This window comes from Stegastes partitus, unplaced genomic scaffold (assembly GCF_000690725.1).
Source record: "Stegastes partitus isolate 25-593 unplaced genomic scaffold, Stegastes_partitus-1.0.2 Scaffold2184, whole genome shotgun sequence".
NCBI lineage: Eukaryota > Metazoa > Chordata > Actinopteri > Pomacentridae > Stegastes > Stegastes partitus.
This window is the reverse complement of record NW_007579915.1, coordinates 77,592-98,558: the sequence shown is the minus strand read 5'-3', so window position 1 is coordinate 98,558 and position 20,967 is coordinate 77,592. Positions and strand designations below refer to the sequence as shown.

The 20,967-nt window shown below is 38.5% G+C and overlaps 1 protein-coding gene across 1 annotated transcript; it reads right to left on the bottom strand.

The window, feature by feature from the left end:
* Nucleotides 1–7,636: 7,636 nt before the first annotated feature.
* Nucleotides 7,637–16,869, bottom strand: arf2a (ARF GTPase 2a). The gene is made up of 5 exons (XM_008304295.1): nucleotides 16,788–16,869; nucleotides 11,205–11,359; nucleotides 10,951–11,061; nucleotides 10,719–10,843; nucleotides 7,637–9,823 (listed from the first exon to the last, which is right to left on the bottom strand). Exons 2-5 carry the CDS (start codon nucleotides 11,347–11,349, stop codon nucleotides 9,662–9,664), a joined length of 543 nt encoding a protein of 180 aa, XP_008302517.1. The 5' UTR covers nucleotides 11,350–11,359; nucleotides 16,788–16,869; the 3' UTR covers nucleotides 7,637–9,661.
* Nucleotides 16,870–20,967: the final 4,098 nt, after the last annotated feature.

Sequence of the window (20,967 nt, the reverse complement as noted above, 5' to 3'; positions counted from 1 at the left end):
GCTCTTGTAGATTATAGCTACGGAAGGATTTCTTTGTATCAAAGAGCAATAAAATTTGTACCATGACATATTTGAGTTAATCTGCCTTTCTTCCTCTGATGTGAGAATAGCAATGTCAATGCTGTAACTATAGTCCACCCAGCCCTAAACATACACCATGCATATCAATTTCAGTGTAATTCAGTAAGCCATGCGTGGGGAACAAAAACGTAAATGAAGTCATTCATACTCTGCCTTCTACTGATGGTGAGAATCATGTTGCCAAATAGAAACTGGAACATTCTTGAAATTATTTTAGTTTCAAATAAGCACAAGTAAACTTCTCCTAAAGCACAAAATGACGTGAACAGCGACAGGCTTCTACTTACATGTAAAACCTTCCCAGGTATTTGTTTTCATACCGCATTTGTAGCTGAACCCAGATATCTGTCCATGAATATTTAATATGGGATATGGTATAAACAGAAGGGTGTATGCAAGGAGGCAAACAGGAGAGAGAATGATACCCCACAGTGAAACAAGGTATAGGGGGAATATTTAAGTCGAGCACTGTTTTGTCTAACGTGGAGTTTGACACCTGTGCCAAACTAACTACCCACATTTTGGATATGCAGAACCCATATTTGGATATCCTATTACCAAAATAAAGGACACTATTCGTATTATCTTACACTAGCACTAAAGCACACTTGCTGGAACATGGTACTCCCCAAAGAGGACATGTCTAGCCTCACAGAGAACAAAGTCAATGGTGCATTCAGGCGATTATGATCAATTCATACGGCTAAAAACTTCACAAGCTCTTCACAAACATCTTACCCTCAAAACAGCCACAAAAAAAATCACATGGCTCTCACGATTTACATTGATCCTTGCAATGGCTTTTTCAACAGCCCATTTCATGTGATATACGGTATGTTGACACAGAACACCTCACACCAAGTATGTGCACTTGACAGGGAATATATATATGCCAACTTTAAGTTTTATTACTCCTTATATACCACTGCTGTGGGGCTATATTTCATGTTGTGTACTTGTAAACATGCATAAAGCCGCTGCAGTGGGTCTCATAGATTATCAGCCCATAGACGCTGCAGCTGACAAATTGAGCTGATTGCTGTCATCTGCATCATTTGTGAAACTGTGAACCACATTCCTGTCCGATACATTCTTTAAGGATATAATACCAGAGACCAGGGTATAGGGCCGATGCTTTGCTTCAGGGCTCGTATATTTTACTGAGCAGGAAGCACTGCAGAGGTGCAACCTGCTGAGTAAGTAGCTCTGAGGAGTTGATGAGCACACTCCGCCACTGTTTTCTAATAAAATGACAGCTGCTATTTTACTGTTGGCTCTGGAACTGACCATATTGCAGAGCGAATTATCAGGGCGCCTCATCTAAAAATGATACGGCTTTTTTTTTTTTAAGTCGACAAATTTTAGATTCATATTCTTGGAAGGAAATTTTTGGGTTGTCCCTAAGGAGTTAAAGGAACCCAGTTTGTCCTGGTTGTCCTCTTTCCTTCTCTTCATCTCAGCTGTGAGAGCTCATCGACCCAGAAACCCTTCAGCACATTCGGTGGCACAATAGATCTGCCCTCGCTTCAGTGGAAACTGGCCATCTGAGGTTATTAAAGGGGGGCTGGGGAGGAATGTCAATGATGGCGTGACTTGGATGCAGGAAGACAAGACAACCTTGGTAGGTGGGGGGAAAGGTGTTCTTACTGTATAGGAAAAAAAGAAAAGGTAAGTGTCATAGCAGCTCAATCTTGTGGACACTGCATGTGCACTAACGTACACTGCTGCATATGTCTCATTGACCTTCAGACCGCCACCCAAAGACACAGCACATACAGAGCCAGCAGGATCCTCTGCATAAGACGACGTAAGGTATAAGCAAAAATGTCCGCAACGATCAAAATCACTTCTCTTCACCTGCCGTCACTCCACAATACACAGTGAACCAAGACTGTTCCAATTACAAGAAAAGCATTTATCATCCAACCATTTTAAACGTTTGCACAGCTATTGCACTTCATCCTGCGGAAACAATAAAGAACAATATCTGTTGGAGACAATCAGCCACATTCAGTCAGCCAAATCACAAAGAGCGATAACTGTAATCGCCTGCCAAAAACTGCTTTAGGTACATGACCTGACACTGGCTGTAATGTGGAATCTACAGTGCTGTGTGTGGTCCGGGCAGGTATTACTATGTGACCATTCCTCTAAAAGGCACCCTGGCCCACCAGGGAAATACACCGTGATTATCAAATATAGTGGGCCCCGGAGCAGCGGCTGCCCGCTGATGTTGATAAAAAGTCAGAAAACCACCTGAGATACAGCAGCAGGCCAAAGCATATCAGCCGTGAAGCAAATAATGTAGCGAAAATATATAAGATTCACAAAAATCCATGGCACAGAGTGAACTGTGTGCAAGACAGCAGACACATTTACATCCCTAAAGCTAGCATGCATTACTGCTCTCTGCAGGAGACCAAAATAAAAAGGAGCACAGCAACCAAAGACAACACATGCTGCAAAAGCAATAAAAAGCCTGTAGCTTGTGATGAAACTTGACTAAGGACATTTACAGAAGCGTTGCACTACACAAACGTGAGGCTCTAACTTTACCCATCAGATCCAAACAGACTTTCTGACACAGAAAATGGGTGCTGTATTTTACACATCATGTTTTTTAATGGTTTGAAATTGATTGTCACTTATGTTAACACAGCAATATATTGTTTTGTTTTTATTTGTTTTTTTCCTTTTTTCTTCATCAAACTTTTAATGGAAAATTTTCTCTCAAAATAAACATTATAGTTCATTTTATAGAGCATTTCAGAAGACTGTGATATTATTTATATATTGTCATCCTGCTTTATATTTTTGGGGGCAAAGCATCACTTCCAAGCAGGAGGACGTGTAAGGCCCTGAAACTGTATTTTCGACTTTTCTCTTATTGTGTTGTATTTATTGGATGTTTTGCTGTGATGCTTGAAGTTGGCTGCTAATCCACCATCATTACGCACGGTAATTAGAACAAACAAACTCTTACCTTAGGCCATAAATACTCCGCCATTTGGCTCGTTAGTGGTGTTGCAGGCTGACAGCTGACACGCTGGGAACCCGGGAGCAGCGGAGCATGCGCAAAAACATAAATTTCCTCGACAACGTGTTTCTGGAATAAGTGTCGGGAAATGCGCAAAAAAAAAAAAAGACTTCCTCACCTGACAGGGAGCGTTGGATATATGTCGCAGTGTGCACCGGGTGTTAGTGCAGGAGCGGGTTGTAGTTCTCCACTCTGCATTCAACATGAAGATGCCGCACATGTTGGAATTTCATTCTGGAGAAGGTGGTGGAGAGTCCCAGTGCAGCTGAGAGGTGGTTACCTTGAATATTTCCATTTTCTGCTACTTCTTACAGGTACTGTATTTGATTTGAGAGAGAAATATTGCACTTTTTTTTTTCTTTTACTCCACTTAATTCATGCAGCCTTTCAATATAAGCTGTTATATCAAACCCATAGCACAAGCTTATGAAATAACAAGTCATTATTAAGAGTTAAACTAGTTTTTTCACTTGCCCTTTACAAAAAGCAGCTTCAGATCTCTGTGAAACCAGACGGAATGAACACATTATGCCAATTTTAAAGTCTCCGCATGGGTTACCTCTCTGCTTTAGAAATGATTCCAGGATCCTGTTATTGGTTTTTAGAACTCTTAATGGTCTTGATCGACCTTTGAAACCCTCAAGTTTTCTGATAATGGCCTTTTATTTATATATAAAGTCAGAACAAATACTCACCGTGAGTAATCAGTGTGTTATTGTGGTCCACATTTATTTAATTTATTTTATCTATTGATTTATTGATGCATTTACGTCTATTTGATATTTCTTTTAACACCTCACTGTTTTGTTATTGTCCTATATTGCTGGTCAGAATTTGTTTGACTTTGAATCTTATGGTCTGTGTTTTTTCCTCACTGCAATTTTTTTGAAATTTGTTCGATTTCTTTAGGATGGTGTTTCCCCAGTCCTTCATTTATATCATAATCATTTACAGGGGATTGGAAGGTGGGAGGAAACTGTTTTTTTTTTTGTTCCTTGTCTAATTTTTCTCCCTTTCATTCTTTAAAGCACTTTAAGCTACATTATATTTCTATGAAAAGCGCTTTTTAAACAAAGTCAGATGGAATTGATTGATGAGTTTCTTTTAATTTGATTATAAAGACATTTCCCCTTCAAATATCCTTTAGTCAGTTTCATCTTAGAGAGAAACTTGTCCAATATTTTTTTTTTGGTTTTATGTAGCAGATGCTTTGTTTTTCATTTTTTGTGCCACATTAATCATCTCAAAATATCTGAGATTAATTGTGACCCTTTAAAAGGATCCAGATCCAAACATATAACTATAAAGAAAGAACTTTTCTTATAACAGAGTGATTTTCATTGCAGCACTTTTACTTAAGTAAAGAATCTGAATACTTCTTCAAGACACCTCCACATCTAACAAAGTCCTCCTGTGCACCAGCATGACAGGATTTACATGTTGTAAATATGTGACAATGCATCCCCATCTACTGCAACACAAGTACATTTATTGGAAAGGCTTTAGTTCACATTAAATGATCCCGCTTGTTCCTTTTTCTTCACAAATTCAGCTGTGTGAATCAAAGCGTTCTTGGCCTCAGTGTTAATCCACTGCCAATCAAGGGGACGAATCCTGTGTTTCCATGGCGATGCGAAAGGCTAGAGATGGCTAGTCTTTTAGAAAGGTGTAGTCACTGGTGAACTCTGTTTTCTTTGGCGTGTGCGTGGGCGAGCGGACGGTCAGGATTTAAAATACCAGCCCAGCCACAGGCGCGCCGCTGAGCGCCTTCTGTGACTGCTGCATGCCAAGTGACCACTGATGTTAACACACACATGCATCCACAGCGGAAATGAAGATTTACAGGTCCACATATGTGCCGCAGCAATTACCTTAACACAGATATGTCGTTTTCCTGCACTTTTACAACTCATTACCACAGTCCCTGGATTGATCCTCCTCTTTATTACAGCTGATCAATGAAAAATAATGGCACAGTGCCTCTCTGTCCCTTGGGATGGAGGTCATCAGTGGTGGAAGAAGTACAGAGAACCTTTATTTCACAGAAAGAAGCACTACAACAGTGTAAACATACTTGAGCGTAGGTAAAAGTCCTTCATTCAAAATCCTACTTAAGCAAAAATATAGTTGTATAATTGGAAAAAATGTGCTGAAGCTACTGCTTCTGCAGAAAAAATAACCTGCGACTGCCACATGATTAAATTGTTACTACTGATGCCTCATTGGGTTAGCAGCATTTTGCTGTTAGTTGGTCAAGTAGGGGGAAGATTTATTACTTTCAGGGTAGTTAAATCATGGTCAAAGGGTCACAAGGTGATTAAAGTGTAGGAAAGAGGGGGGAAAAAACAAATTTCTGCCATACAAACCTGCTAGTATCTTTTCTAATGATGTCACATATTTATTTTTGTTCCGAAATATTAAAGAGTTTAGCGTTTTGAGCCTTGTTTAAGATTAGCTACTTAAATGAAACCATCTGAAATAGATTTGAAATGTGACAAAAACAAAACAAGTGGACTGCTTTTTTTGTCACAAGCCAAAAAGATCAGGACTCACTGTTTTCATTTTTCAGCAGTGCCTTGAATTCTATAAGCTTATCTAATAGTTTGAATGCAAAAAACATAATGTGGCTAAAACTGTCAGATAAATGTAACTGATCAAAAACTATTACATTTCCATCTGACATAGGACTAAAATGGACGTTAAAAAGGACAAATCGTACTCTTTTGAGTAAATGCACTTTCAAACCCAGGACGTCAGAGAGAAATAATAATGTTAGCACAAAGAGGGATGCTGAAAAGTGGATGTCATGCTGGGGTGAACAAAGGGTTAATGTGCTGTGAAACTACAGAGTGTGATGTCACACTTCAAGGTGAGATTTAGTGGCGGAGCACCTGCCAAAGGTCAAGTGCAGCACAGTGTGTGTGTGTGTGTTTGGGGGGGATGTGATTCTGCATATCTTATTAAAATCATTCCAGGTTATTTCAGCTTTATTCGATAGTCGGCAGCATATGAGAGAGAGATCATGTCGGGAAGGAAGAGATAGATGGCAAAGTGAATGTGAGTCAGATCCATAGTGGACCTCAGCTTAGCCACAGCTACAAAGCAGGGTCTTTCAAGCATTGTAATTCCCATATAAAGGCCTGTTAATGCAAGGTGAGAGTAGATTTCTGTTCATTGTGATCGCAGAATACCCTCTGTTCATTTAAAGAGCCTCAGCAAATGAAAACTGAAAACACCATCTCCTCGTGGCCTCTGAGCTGAATGAAAGCCTGCATCACGGTCCATGTCAGGTCTCCTTCTCTTCCTTAACCATGTCTACTCAGTTGCTCTCTATAAATACATAAGGTGCTGTTTCCAAGGTAACAACTCTATGGAGAATTGGCCACCTGAATTTCAGATGGAGCGGAAAAGGAGGGTGAACAGTGGTCTGTCGGCTCGGCGACCGTCAGGAATACACCCTCATCTTCAGCGCTGATGTCCTGCAGTGAACGTCAGCCTTCATCAGTCCACAGCCGCGCTACGAGCTCTGCACCTCGGGCATGTGACAGCTCGGCTTGTCTAGAAATGATTTCCTTGAAGGTCAGGATGGTGTTTGATGTCTGATCTGAGGCCAGGATGATTATTTTACTCCCAATTTCACTTCTCTATACTGCATATAATATAATGTCCAGCTCATTAGTGTGATTATTGCACGTAACGACGGCAACAATTTGAATCGGCATTTATAAATGAACATTTTTTAAAAATAAAGGTCTAATGTCTTTCAACTCGAGATGTTCATATCAGTCTGATGTCAAGGTGAATGTAACATAACTAACATTGACTATTGGAAGAATTATTGAGCGGTTTAGTGTCGTGAGTGTGCCCTCCAGTGTTGACACGGAGGAACTGCAACACTGCGTTTAATCTTAGAAACAGTTCTAACATATTTGGCATTAACCCTCATATGTAAAACTCATTATTTGTGTGTTATCATTACAGTTAACAGCAGTAGCACCAGTTCTGGCAATCACTATGATAATTAGGCTGATTTATTAGCAGTTTTTGTAGACTAATGATGCCAGCATTGACTAAATGTTGGTCTGTGAAAACAATCTTGGAGGGACAGATTTGGTTTCCGAGTCGCTTGATGGACAGCGAACTCAGTCAGGATGGTGAGACAGCAGAGTCAGCACATTTTACTGAGCAGGAAAATCTCTTTATATACGGTCTATGAAGAAAACAAGATTTGAAAGGCAGCTCAGATTGACACCTGCTGCATCTTTAATAATGCTGAAAATGTTAAAATGTAAATTCTAACGGGAATAAAGAAAAATGTCTTCTAAGTTGTTTTTTTTTTGTTTTTTTTAAAACATGGTTAATATTTCTAATTTTCAGTCAGAGCTGGTTTATGATCCAAAGTGCGGTTTGCCTGCAAAGTGTGACACGTAAAGGAACCCAGTTGCTTATATTCACCACTGAGGACACATCTCTCTACAAAATCAAATGTAAGTTCTCTTATTGAAAAGGGCCACCGAGGACGATGTACAATAGAGATCTCTTTATTATAGTGCATTTATCAGATGTTACAAGATGAGTTTAAAAAAGCGTAAAAGGTAATTAAGAAATACATATGCACATACCATGACATTTGTACAGAAACGATTTTGAAAATTAAAGCTTCACATCTGAACAAAAGTTGATGGAGAATGTCAAGTCGAAATACAGGATTTTATATACATTTGTATTTCTTGCTGTTTAACAGATTATGTCTCTACTAAGGAAATATAACATAAGGACAAAGAAAGCCAAAAAGATTAGTCATTCAGTTACACAACTTTCCAAAAAAAAAAAAAAATACATCTACATGTCCAGTTGTAGAAAAACAAAAAGGGAACATGAATCTCCCTTTTGAGGTCAGTGTGATATTATGACCTTAGAGTCCTCTTCAGTGAGTAAGGGATGTGTGTTGTTCAAGGTTTAATAATCATGGGAGCCTTTGGGATCAGTGGGTGTGAGTGGAAACTATTCTGTTGCTGGTTGAACATTCTTGCTTGCACATTGTAACTGTCTGCTGGTGTAGAGCAATGGGGAGGTTTATTGCGTATGAGTTCGCTGCAACGGCAGGGAGATAAACTGTTGTTTTCACACTGGCCTGTGTTGTGCAAGCTGATGAGGTTGTGCAAATGGTAGAAGTTGATGTCAATAACAATAGGGGACGCGCCCTGGCTGCACGCACACAAAACACCATAAAGCCTGAAGCACTGAGGAAGCATCTACACAGCTGATTGATACACTTCAGATTAAAATGTACCGTCTATCGCAGCGCTGACAATGTGGTCAGGAGTATGTGTGTGTACGCTGCAAAACACAAGAGCCGGCGAATCCCAAACTGAACCGAACACAATGAGCCCTTACTAAAGCCAACCAATTGGTCCCGAGAGCGTGTAACTCAAATAGGACGGCACACCTGGCACGTCAGGCTCATGCTAAAGTAAACCAGGTCATGCATGGGTTAACACTAACATTAAAAATCAAATAAAAAAACAACCAATAAAATAGAAAAACAGACCCTAACCCATGGTACTACATACAAGAGCAAATAACCCTATCAGTAAATAACAAGCTAGAGTGGGAGCAACTCTAAAATAGGGCCTCATCGTTCCAAAGGACTGGGTGTAACTAAAACCCACACAGTCCCCCCGAGGATACATACATCCACCAACGACGCAGTAGCTACACTCACACTCCTCCACATATGTAAACATGCGCTGCAACATTTATTGCCTTTTCTAGACCCAGGCATAATGGATCTTCTAATCCTGTGTGTGAAAACCACAAGATCTAATTTCAGACACAAAGCCATGAGTGGTAAATTTTACAAGTGGGACTGAACTTTAAAACTATCCAGAAATTTCAACAAATGTGGAAACTTTCTCTACAGGAATCTGAGCTGACTTGAAGATTCAAACAAAAACTGAATGTCCAATTTGATCTTTTTTGACCTTTGATGGTTAAAATCATCAAAAAAAAAATGTGAACTGCTTCAGGATGTTAGATCTCATATTTTATTTTACCAAACATGACATAGTTTACATTTTGGTTTACTGTGTGTCTCTGTAGGCTGAATAAACAGTTATCAAAAGGCCTTTATGTTACTAGCAGATGTAATAACTGAATTATTACCTTTTGGTTTTTCTTTTTGCAAATGTATCTTTAGAGATGACGCACAGCACGCAACATCTTGTGTTGTTCTTTGCTTTGTGAAAACGAGTACCTTTGGCTGTGCTGGCACTGGAGGAATGAGGTGACTTGAGAGCTAACTGTGTTCAAGGCACAGCAGGGCTGCTCCCACTTAGCTCACTCATACATGCATACATTTATTCATTCATTCAAAAATGCTCATCCAAACACATCCATACAGTACACAGATGCAGGGGAGCACTGGCCAAAGATCCAACGCTTCAAAGGAATTAGAGAAAAAGAGAGGAGAGAGACTAGGACCAGTGCTGTCTCCAAAAATGCTGCAGACTGAGCTGACAGACAGGGAGGTGGAGTGATGGATCATTTTGCATTCTTTAGCTGGCTTGAGAGCCAGTCCAGACCCTCATAGAGACCGTCTCCGCTAGTGGCGCATGTGGCCTGGATATACCAGTTACGGTGGCGCAGGGAGTGCAGGGTCAGCTTGTCTGTGATCTCAGCTGCATTCATGGCGTTTGGCAGGTCCTGAATGGGCAGAAAACACAACACCTAATTAACAAGACTAACATTCCTTGTTAGGATTTCCACAAACTGGTTTGAGGACAGATTTGTTAATCCTGGTTAAGTTATCTTAAGTAGCATTGCACTTTGAAATAAAGGTAAAGTAAGTTGAGAGTTGAAACTGTGGTCAGCATTCACATGACTAGCTAAATGCTGAACATGTGATTGTAATTGCATGACGTGTGCTGGGAGCTCTGCCAGCATGCACTGGGACAATAGATTCATGGACAAGTCTTATGAGTTTTCCTGCATTGTTACTGGTGTGTCATTATGCGTTGTCCTCCACAGTGTTTCCACTTCAACCTTTAACTGTCTGAACTCCAAAACTCACTGGTATGAAAAAACAATCAGACCATTTATTTTAGCAAGAAATCGAAAACAGAAAGAGTTGTTTAATTTTCTGATGCGAAACAACCAAATCTAAACTAAAAATTGTGATATTTCTTCTAAACAGCTTTGCCTCATTTAAATTTCTTTGCTCCTCAATGCAACCAAGAAATCATTATTAACTCCGGTGCAAAAAACTATCATGACAGAAATTCACACTCAGGGTTCAGAGGGTTAAAGTCTGTTATATATCTTCTATAACTACTTATTAAGCTGCAATATAATCAACGTGATGTTGTGTGCATGACTAGGTCGTTTTAATTCAGTTTCTAGACTTACTCCAAATTAAAACCAACCTTCATAAATACAGTCTGTGCTTTGATACAATTAACAAGTCAAAAAGAAATTACATTGAGAAATTCTCAATAAACCTACATGTTCTAGTCTAAAATTGGTTCATATGAGGCGGCTTCTTTGATCCAGTGACAGTAAGATAATGCCATTTTTTTAAGGACAATGACAAAAAAATTACCTGTTTATTGGCAAACACAAGCAGCACGGCATCCCTCAGCTCATCCTCAGCCAGCATTCGCATCAGCTCCTCCTTCGCCTCACCCACTCGCTCCCTATCGTTACTGTCCACTACAAAGATAAGGCCTGGAAATGGAAAGGAGGTGAGGTTAGTATAAACTCTTCACATGTAAAGGAGAATCCAGCCAACAATAAGCTGATGTTTGGATGACAATGTGGAAATGGTTTCTCACCTTGTGTGTTTTGGAAATAATGCCTCCAGAGTGGCCTGATCTTGTCCTGACCGCCGACATCCCACACTGTAAAACTGATGTTCTTGAATTCTACTGTCTCAACATTAAAACCTGCAGACGAGGAGGGGGAGGTTAGACAGGAGTTAAAAATGTCTAAGTTGTCACACTGCTAGCCTTCTTATCGATGCCAAGATATCAGTCCATGTGGGTGTTAAGCTGTGAAACTCTCATAAATGATGCAGGAGAAGACCTACCAATGGTGGGGATGGTGGTAACAATTTCTCCCAGTTTGAGCTTGTACAAGATGGTAGTCTTTCCAGCAGCATCCAGTCCTACCATCAGGATCCTCATCTCTTTCTTGCCAAACAGTCCTTTAAACAGGCTAGCAAAATTCCCCATCTTGGCTCACCTGCAGAAAAACACAATAATGAGTTGGCTAAACTATAACTTCAGGGTTTTGTCTGACTGCACTGTGTATCAGGCAGCGCTAAACACTACATCCTCTGGCGTATAAAGCTGAAATTACAAATCAACTAAATAATTCATATTTCTCTTTTTTTTTTTTTTTTTAAATACTGAATGTTTCCTTTTACTTCAAGTCAAGAGGTGACTTGTTTTTGTTCCCTGTATTCATCATTATGTGCATTTCAATGACTGCAAAAAGTACTTGTCACTTCCCCAACTTCCTCCTAGCCCTTCTAATGAAAAAACAGCAACAAAAAAGTTTGTCTTTCAAGCATGCAGAAGCTGTAAATCTTCCACTACCAGACACCCAGAACAAGCAGCGCTGTTCACAAACTAATGATGATGAGGAAGTGCTGAGGTAAACAAGAACCATACAAACCATTACACTCATCTTTCTGCTGCCAGAGTCTGTCCTTAAAACAAAGTAGTGCTAAATTAGCTACTTAAACAGTGTAAAATGACTACATTTAGCATGCGACTGTCAAGCTATTACTACCGCAATTATAGCCCTCTTTGACAGGGCAGAGCATGAAGCATCACTACATGTACAACCTGTGATAGTTTTACATAGGTAACTGAATTACGACTGAATAAATCAGACGAGTTATGTTGCAAAAACCAGACAGAAACCAATGTAAAATAAATATAAAAAAACACAGTACTTTAAACATCAACTCCCATCTACGAAAGAAACACGTAGAGCAGGTCATCAAGCCAGGCAGGTTGACACATAAAACTGATCAGATGAACCACAGGCGTTGGTTCCACCTGCATGACTGTCTTGAAAGGCATGACCTGAACGGAGCAGTCAGGTTAAACAGCATACTTCATGAGCAAGTGTGAGCCCAGTCACCCTTTCTTCACAAATGAAAAAAACCTAGCGCTACATCAGAACTGCCTACATGCTAGAAAACACTAAATATTCAACTTTCAAACACACTCAGCACATGAATCTTATTCTTTGCATACACGGTACAGAATTTTTGTTTACGCTCTAACAATTACCTTCATTACTAGTGAATCTATTGAGTATTTTTTCTACCATTCGATTAACCATTTGGTCGATACACCATCAGTAGACAGTAGCAACCAATTAATATTCTAAACTGACTGTTTTACCTATTTTTCCGCAAAGTACTGCCTGCTTGTATGAGAGGGATTTCAAGATTTTTGCACAGTGTTTGTTGACAACAAAGAGACAACATGTCTCTGCTTGTTTTGCTCAGCTGTCCCTTACAATGTGTGTGCAAGTAAAGACTGCAATAGAGACACGCACCAATAGGCAAAAGATAACACATTCTTCATGTTCAAAAACAGAATGCAAGAATGTGTAACAAGTGAGTCACCGTTTATGTTTTGGATAGTTAAAAAGCATCTTCTAACTAAACTACTCTGCAGCTGCAAGGGGAATAGTGATTACAATCAGAGTGCCAACTGGATTGCTGAAAATAGCAATAGTTCTCATTATGATTCATGCCAGTTACTTTAGTTCAGCTATTACCAGATAAAGAGTTTTGTGTATAGAGAGTCCAAAAAATTGTCGTTTTACTAATGATCTGTAACACAAAGATATGCAGCTAATTGTAATGCAAGAAAAGCAGGAAACATTTACAATTGAGGATTTGTAACAGGTCAATTTGGCTTGTGACTCCTGAAAGCAACAAAACACTGCATTAGGACCCCTTGTTATTAGGGTCCAAGCACCCAATGAGGGTGCGAAGACCCTATTGGAACTGCTCGGGTTTGTATTGGTTTTGTAATGCTATCAGCTCTGACTAGTTCAACCCCAAGTTTAATTATTCTTTCATTAATTTAAATATTTTTTTGAGATTTGATGATATAAACTCATCTGGAAAGTCTTAAATAAAATGGTATCATCAAATACACTCTTGAATCTTAAGTTAAAAACAGAGAAAGAGGCTTTAAACCCCTGTTTAAACAACATTTAAACCTGTTTTTTAACAACCACAGTTGTTGCAAGGCTGTATGCTTGGATATTGTCGGTTACACAGTAGTAGATTAGCAACAGCATCTCCTAGCCGTACTGACTTGCAGGTCATGTGCATTTTAAAAGCGCCCACAGGCCATCACACAATCACTGTGGTTAGTTATGCATGTAAAATACAGGAAAATAGACTTAATGCATAAAAGAATGCTTTGGCTCATAACTATGAGCACACAGTACGAGTAAACCATGGCTCGTTACGTGGCCAGTTTCTACTGCTGAATTGATTAGGATATAAGGGTCTGTCAGATGGGCAAGACAAGTGAAAAACATACTTTCTGTGAAGATAAGCTCTGAGTGTGAGCACCATTATGCAGTATTTCGAAATAATTTAGCAGTCACACTATGTACGTGTGACCAGCAGCTGAGGTTGATTGTATGGCAGGAAGACAGCAAACTCGACAGACACCATTCCACCGGTGTCACACCAAGAGGTCCTCAAACTACTCGTTAAATACACGTCATCATTAAAGTTAATGGAGGCTTGTTTGAGTCGATCGTGTTAACTGTAAACAGTACTAGCAAGTGAGCATGTGAAAAGTCCATCCATACACTGAACAAGGCCTTGATTTAACTAGACTGCAGAATGCACACGTGATCTCATAATCTAAATAAACTCTAGTGTTTGAAGAGAAAAAAAATCTAGCAAATACAAGAAAGAAAGTTTACTGATGACTGTAGTTCCTACTTTAAATATATCAGCAGGACTACGTTTACATGCCTCAGTCCAGAATAGACAAAAAAACAAAACAAAATGACTCAACATGAATTAGAAGTCCATTATGAAATTTAACAAGGGTGCCAGTTATACCACAGACCAAAGTGGTGCAATACTAAGGACTAATCTCACAGTGAGGTTCACAGTATGCAGATACCACTGATAACTATTTTGTAGTATATATCTGTCCATTGGTTTAACAAACACATGATGTTCAGTAACATCTGTGTGTGAGTGGCAATCAATTAATGCTGGAAATAAAATGTAAAAAATTAAAACGATAGGATTTCCTAATCCTTTCAAATTGGACAAAGATAACTATGTATTATAATGTTCTCGTTTTCATTCAGCTCTATTCTAAACCCCTTCAAGACACTTCAAGGCTGACAACTTATGATGAGTGTAACATACCAAATTATCTATCAGCTGATACAACAGGCACAAAAAAGGACCTTGTTCATATTCAAGTATATATATAGATCTCGTATTAAAAACCAGAAGAGCCTGAGGTAAACTACACATTAGTAGAAGAAAAATGAATCAAAGGGGAAGGCATTGTCCTGAAGCTTAAAGAAAGGTAGGGAAAAGACATGACTAAAACCTTGATACAGGAGAGGTTACAACATTTAACACAAATAAAAAACATAAATTGAGGTATGTGCTCGTATTTAGTAAGTCATTTAAGTTAAGACATTTTTGAAAACCTAGCCTTTGACTTTGGGAACATGTGATGAGTATTTTTCTGTATTTTTTTATTTTTATTTACTGATTAACCAATTATTCAAAAAAGGAACAGGTTAATTCAATTTAATTAAATTTAACTTAACTTTATTTATCCCCTAGGAGCAATTCAAAAGCTCATTGAGTATTTATTACAAAGACATAAAAAACCAAAACAATAATGGCAAAGTAATCGATACTTGCCAGCCAAGTTACCAAGTATTTAGGAAACTTTTTGCTCAGTTTGCCATTTTTAGGTAAATCCTAACAAACATTCTATTCTGCTAACACGCGTTGATTCATCTAAGGTTTAGCACCCAACTTTTCAGAGAATTGAGGAAGTGCTGTTATATAACTGAAAAGTATTTCTTCTGGTAAATAAGACTGACAGTTTCCTATTACTGCAAACAAGAGGTAATTATGTTCAAAGTTTTGGGTATTATGAAGGAAGTAGGAGTCTAGGATTTTATCAGGCTTGATTTAAAACTGATAAGAGTATTTCATGAAACTTTTACACCCAGTTTGTGGCCCTATTGCATTAGCATACACTTGGGAGGTAACTGTCTAACCATCTACTAAAATAGGAAGAGCTGACGCATTACCAAATTAAACCATAGATGCTAACTACTATGTAGCTAACCACATAGATAACAGAGTGGCAACTTGAGGTTAAAAGGTTAAAATCTTTTCCACAATTCAGTGGCTAAAGATTAATTAATCCAGATGGTTAGTATACTATTGGAAATATCTCCAGAATACCTGAAAATGTCTTTTTTTTTTTCTAAATCAAACATCGTGATTGATTGTCTTTTAAAGTCACCTCTAATGTAAAGTTTTTAACAGTACTACTACTCATATCAATACTGCTCATCAATCCAGGTATTTAATGGTAATCTTACCTTTTTTGTCATCGACAATTTAAACAAATTAAGAATTACAATTGCTTTATTTCCTCTCTTTTTTTTGGTTTATTTCCTCGCTTTGACTCTTAACCTTCAAATAAAACTGAATTCAGCACTTTTTTTTTGATTGTATTGTTGTTGTGCATTTTAATTAAGAAAACAGAGTACTACTTCTACAACTGAGAGAGAGGGAGGAAGATCTCTCTGCTGGGTTAGGAATGTGGGAAATGTGTCATAGGCAAATGACAAAGGGAGATGGTGAGGAGAAAATGTACGAAAGGTACCAATAATAAAGAGTATATCTATTTTTAGGAGCATATCGATAGAAGAATGTTGATAGTCCTGTCTTTAGCAGTAGGGCCCGTTTAATACCGGGTTTTGATATCCACCCATAGTCACCTCTATGACTCGAGTGAAGACTATGAATAAGAAATTACACCTACAAACTGATATGATGATGCTATAAGAAATTAAACAAAACTGCCTACAGTGATGACGCTGTTAAGCTCTATCAGCTGACTATTGCTAACTGCTTGGTTTAATGTTGTCTTGAATGCTGTTTGAGTGATACAGTTGAGCTCTGGTTAGCAAGTAGTTGGAAAGCTCACTTATTTTCTTTCAGGTCTGTAGGAGAGAAGCTGACTAGTCTTAACGTTGAGTGACAGCTCGGTTACGTTAGCTTGCTAGCTCAGGCATCCTTCAGGAATCAACTCCATTCTAATACTCGCAATGAAAAAAGTCAATCCTCACAAACAATAACGGTTACACTTGTTTTCTGAATATAGTCAAAATGGGGTTTGTGTTTAGCATGCAAATGTACAGAAAGGAACTTCGTAAGCAAAGACAGTCGTGCTAAAGTTGAACTGCTAAGGAAACAGCTAATGAACTTTATAGTATCCGGCTTCAAGCTTCAGCAGCTTAAAACCAGCAGTAACACCGGAGACGATAACAGGTTCTCTATCATCGTATGAATGAAAATTACATCCCAGAAACACATAGGTTTAATATTTCTGAATAACATTTTTACCTTGACTAACGCTTCTCGATCCTTCTCAGTCGGTCCTGTCCAACAACAAAATGGCGTTTTCCGGCGTCGTCGTCGTCGTATTCTTCTTCTTCGTCATCATCCCCCGCGTCATCTTCTTCTCCTGTTTTAATGGAAGCTGCAGCTGTCGAGACGATACGTCAGCGCCACCAACTGGTGTGGAGGGTGAACACAATTTTGAGTTTACGAATTCAATATGATTGTAATCAGTAAAGTACTTATTTAATGCAGGAAATAAAGAAATAATATTTCCACACCCTTGCCTAATACTTGCAGATAATAACTTCTATTTTTTTATTATTTTGCTACAAGCAACATAAACACATTATAAATTTATGTCTTTTAATTTATTTATTTTTAGTTCTCTTTTGAACTTGAGTTCCTATAATTTGAGCTATTCTGACCTGTAGTGATCAGCCAAATGAACGAACAGCTGAGAGCTCAAGTCACATACGTTATTAGAGACTCTTTGTTTGGTATAATTTGAGTAAACAGACATGGTGGAAACTTGCTCAGTACCTTTGTTAAAAACAAGTTCTGGTTATTTCTTGTCATAAAAATCCAAATAATCCTAACAAAAAAAAATAAAAAATCGTACTGAATTCAGTCTCTACATCTGTAGATTTATAGTTGTAATCGGGAGCAGCTTCACATTGACTCTGGTAAGCTGCTTCAGCAGCTGCTCAGTGTTTTCAGTGTTAAATAAAGAAGAAACTCTTTAACTTAGACAGTTTTAAAAGAAAAACAAGTCTGTTTTAGACATTTTCTATCTAACTAAATCATTCAACTTTACATATGATTCTTATTTAACTTGTTGCATAAGTTGAGTTAATTTAACTCAGCCAGTGCTCCACTTTCACAACTTGACTCAACTTCACAAGACTGTGAATTCATAATTCAAGCGCAGTTAACTCACATTTGTAAGGCAGCAGGTGAACTTGCACTTGCAAGCGTAATAAATTGAAATGATTTACAGTGCAGGAAGAGAAAGAGGGAGCCTTGGGCCTTTTTTCTAAATTTCTACATTACTAGTGTGTCACAGTGTGTGGAACGACCAATCCAATGGCTTACAATAAAATCTGATTCAGATCATAAACAGGTGAGAAACTTACTGTATTGTTCCAGAGAACATGCGTTATAAAGAATAGTTTGACAATCTACTCCCCTTAAAGGTATGAGCACATAAAAGTCAATATAGCATTTCTTTCTGCTGTTTTTAGTCTGTGAAAANCAATATAGCATTTCTTTCTGCTGTTTTTAGTCTGTGAAAATGTCATGCTTGACTCATTTTTATGACTGTGAAATGACATATACAGTTGAAACCGAAGTTTCCATACATTTCCTTAGTATTTGGTAGCATTGCCTTTGAACTGTATGATTTGGGTCAAACGTTTTGAGTTCCCTTCCACAAGCTTCTCACGATAGTTTGACAGAATTCTGGCCCATTCCTCCTGACAGAATTGATGTAACTGAGTGAGGTATGTAGACTGCCTTGCTCCACACGCCTTTTCAGCTCTGTCCGCAAATTTCCTACAGGATTGAGATCAAGGCTTTGTGATGGCCACTCCAAAACATTGACTTTGTTGTCCTGAAGTCACTTTGTAACTAATCTGGTGGTATGCTTCAGGTCGTTGTCCATTTGAAGACCCATTTGTGCCCAAGCTTCAACTTCCTGGCTGATGTTGCTTCAATATTTCCATATAATGATCTTTCCTCATGATGCCATCTATTTTGTGAAGTGCACCAGTCCCTCCTGCAGTAAAACATCCCCACAACATGATGCTGCCACCCCCGTACTTCACAGTTGGGATGCCGTTCTCAGGCTTGCAAGCTTCCAACTTTTTCCTCCAAATGTAACGATGGACATTATGGCCAAACACTTCAATTTTAGTTTCATCAGACCACAGGACATGTCTCCAAAAATGAAGGTCTTTGTCCCTGTGTGCATTTGCAAACTGTAATCTGGCTTTTTATTGTTGCTTTTGGAGTAATGACTTCTTCCTCTCTGAGTAGCCCTTCAGCTCATGTCAGTACAGGACTCGTTAATAATAATGACACTCTCTGACCAGCTTCAGCAGCATCTTCACAGGTCTTTTGCTTTTGTTCTGGGGTTGATACACACATTTCACACCAAAACACTTCATCTCTGGGACACAGAACCCATCTCGTTCCAGAGCGGTACAATGGCTGGACATTCCCATCGTGTTTATACTTGCGTATTATTGTTTGAACAGATAAACGTGGAATCTTCAGACATCTGGAAATTGTACCCAAGGATGAACCAGACTTGTGAAGGTCCATAGTTCTCTTCCTGATATCTTGGCTGATTTCTTTTGTTTTTCTTGTTTTACAAAAGAAAGCAGTGTGTTTGAGGTGTGCCTCCAATTAACTCAAATGTTGTCAATTAACCTATCAAAAGCTTCCAAAGCCATGACATCATCATCTGGGTTTCCCAAACAGTTTGAAGGCATAGTAACCTTAGTGTATGTAAACTTCTGACTTTGAAGAAAGTAATAAAAAATTCTATCAAAAGTTATCTCTCTCATTATTCTGGTATTTAGCTAACAGACATAATTTTGTTAATCCTAACTGACCGAAAACAGGAAAAGTTTAGTCTTATTTAATGTCAGACAGTGAGAAAAAAGAAGGGTTATGTGTCTTTCTATACAGTGAATGTAGACTTCTGGTTTCAACTACAGATTAAATTTTCCAAAAATTATTTATAGTGATTACCAAGAAGTTGTACCAACTCGAATATGAAGTGCTTCATGGGTACTTCACTGTTCAGAATAACTACACTGATCTAAACCATCTCTCATCTGGATTTTGGTGAATGGACAGATATTGTTAAGAGAGATTTCAGTAAGAACATCAAACTGATGCTGTAAATAACAGGTTGAACAAATAAAATATAGAAGGATATGGCACAAGTGTCTGTGGGGGAAGAATTGAGGTCCTTGTCTTTGCTCAAGGTATGTTACAGCTCTAATTGTGATATGAGGGCATGCTGACTGAGGAATGCTTTTGGCAAAGAATGATACTACCCATTGTGGCCAGTATCATGCTATATGTACAACTCCATGTTGTCAGGCCGTTTAAGTATTCTAACATGTGATGAACAATGAGTTTTTTCAATTACTTTTAGTCCAAGAAATGATTGTTAAGCTGTTTGAAAACAAAACCTTCACTTTGACTTCTTATGACAACACCAAGCTACATATTTGAGATAAAAAGCATTTAAGTTGTTATATTTTCTAATGAAATTTGAGTGAATTCTGATATGAATGGCCTGATATTATCAGTTTATGTAAAGTATAAGGTATTTGTCCCAGATTTAATCTCTGTATTAAATCCACTAGATGGGGCTCCATCCATGGTTGTTTTGTTTTCGGACTGTAGTTCGAAAGAAGACAGAGTTTGATTGGAAGAACAGGCTATAGAGTCTGTTTCTGTCCTTTAATTTCAGACTTCACGGATCACTTACATCTCATCCACATTGGCTTTCTGAAATCCTTTACTGCTGTTCTTTAATTTGTTTGCAGGACTGGTTATTCCTTGCAACCTTATAGCAATGATTATAAAGTAATAACTTACATGACAAAAATAGGGGAATTCTGCCCTTGCTTTCTGATCTCCATGGCCATAGATGTTTGCTGTTATTAGAGGTTAAACCTAGTGGAGCTTCAGACATTGATTTTGAAGAAACACCATGCAGCTACCAATGAAGAGCAGTTTGAGCATAAAGAAAAAACGTGTAAAAAAACAAAAAATAAATAAATAAAATGACTGGTTTAGGTGTTTGGAGTTTAGAAATACAGATATGAAACACTATGCAAACGCAATGTTTTCAATGTCAAATGTCTCTGTCCATCAAAAAAAATATGTGAGATTGTGATTCCTGTGCGTAAATATATGGAGGGAGACGTGAATCTGTTTGTGGCACTCAGGTGCATTCGAGGTTTCCATATCACAGCAGATAAGCGCAGTGGTTTTGCAGCACCGTCCACCTGGGTGGCGTGAAAGTGGGTGGGAACATACAGTAACAATATTGAGTGAATCCAATGAGGGTGCGGCAAGATGATGCTTCCTCCCCCCCCAAAAGAGCCCTGCCTCCCAGCGGACACCACTGGGCCTGGCGCACGGGATTGAAAGTCTGAGTGCA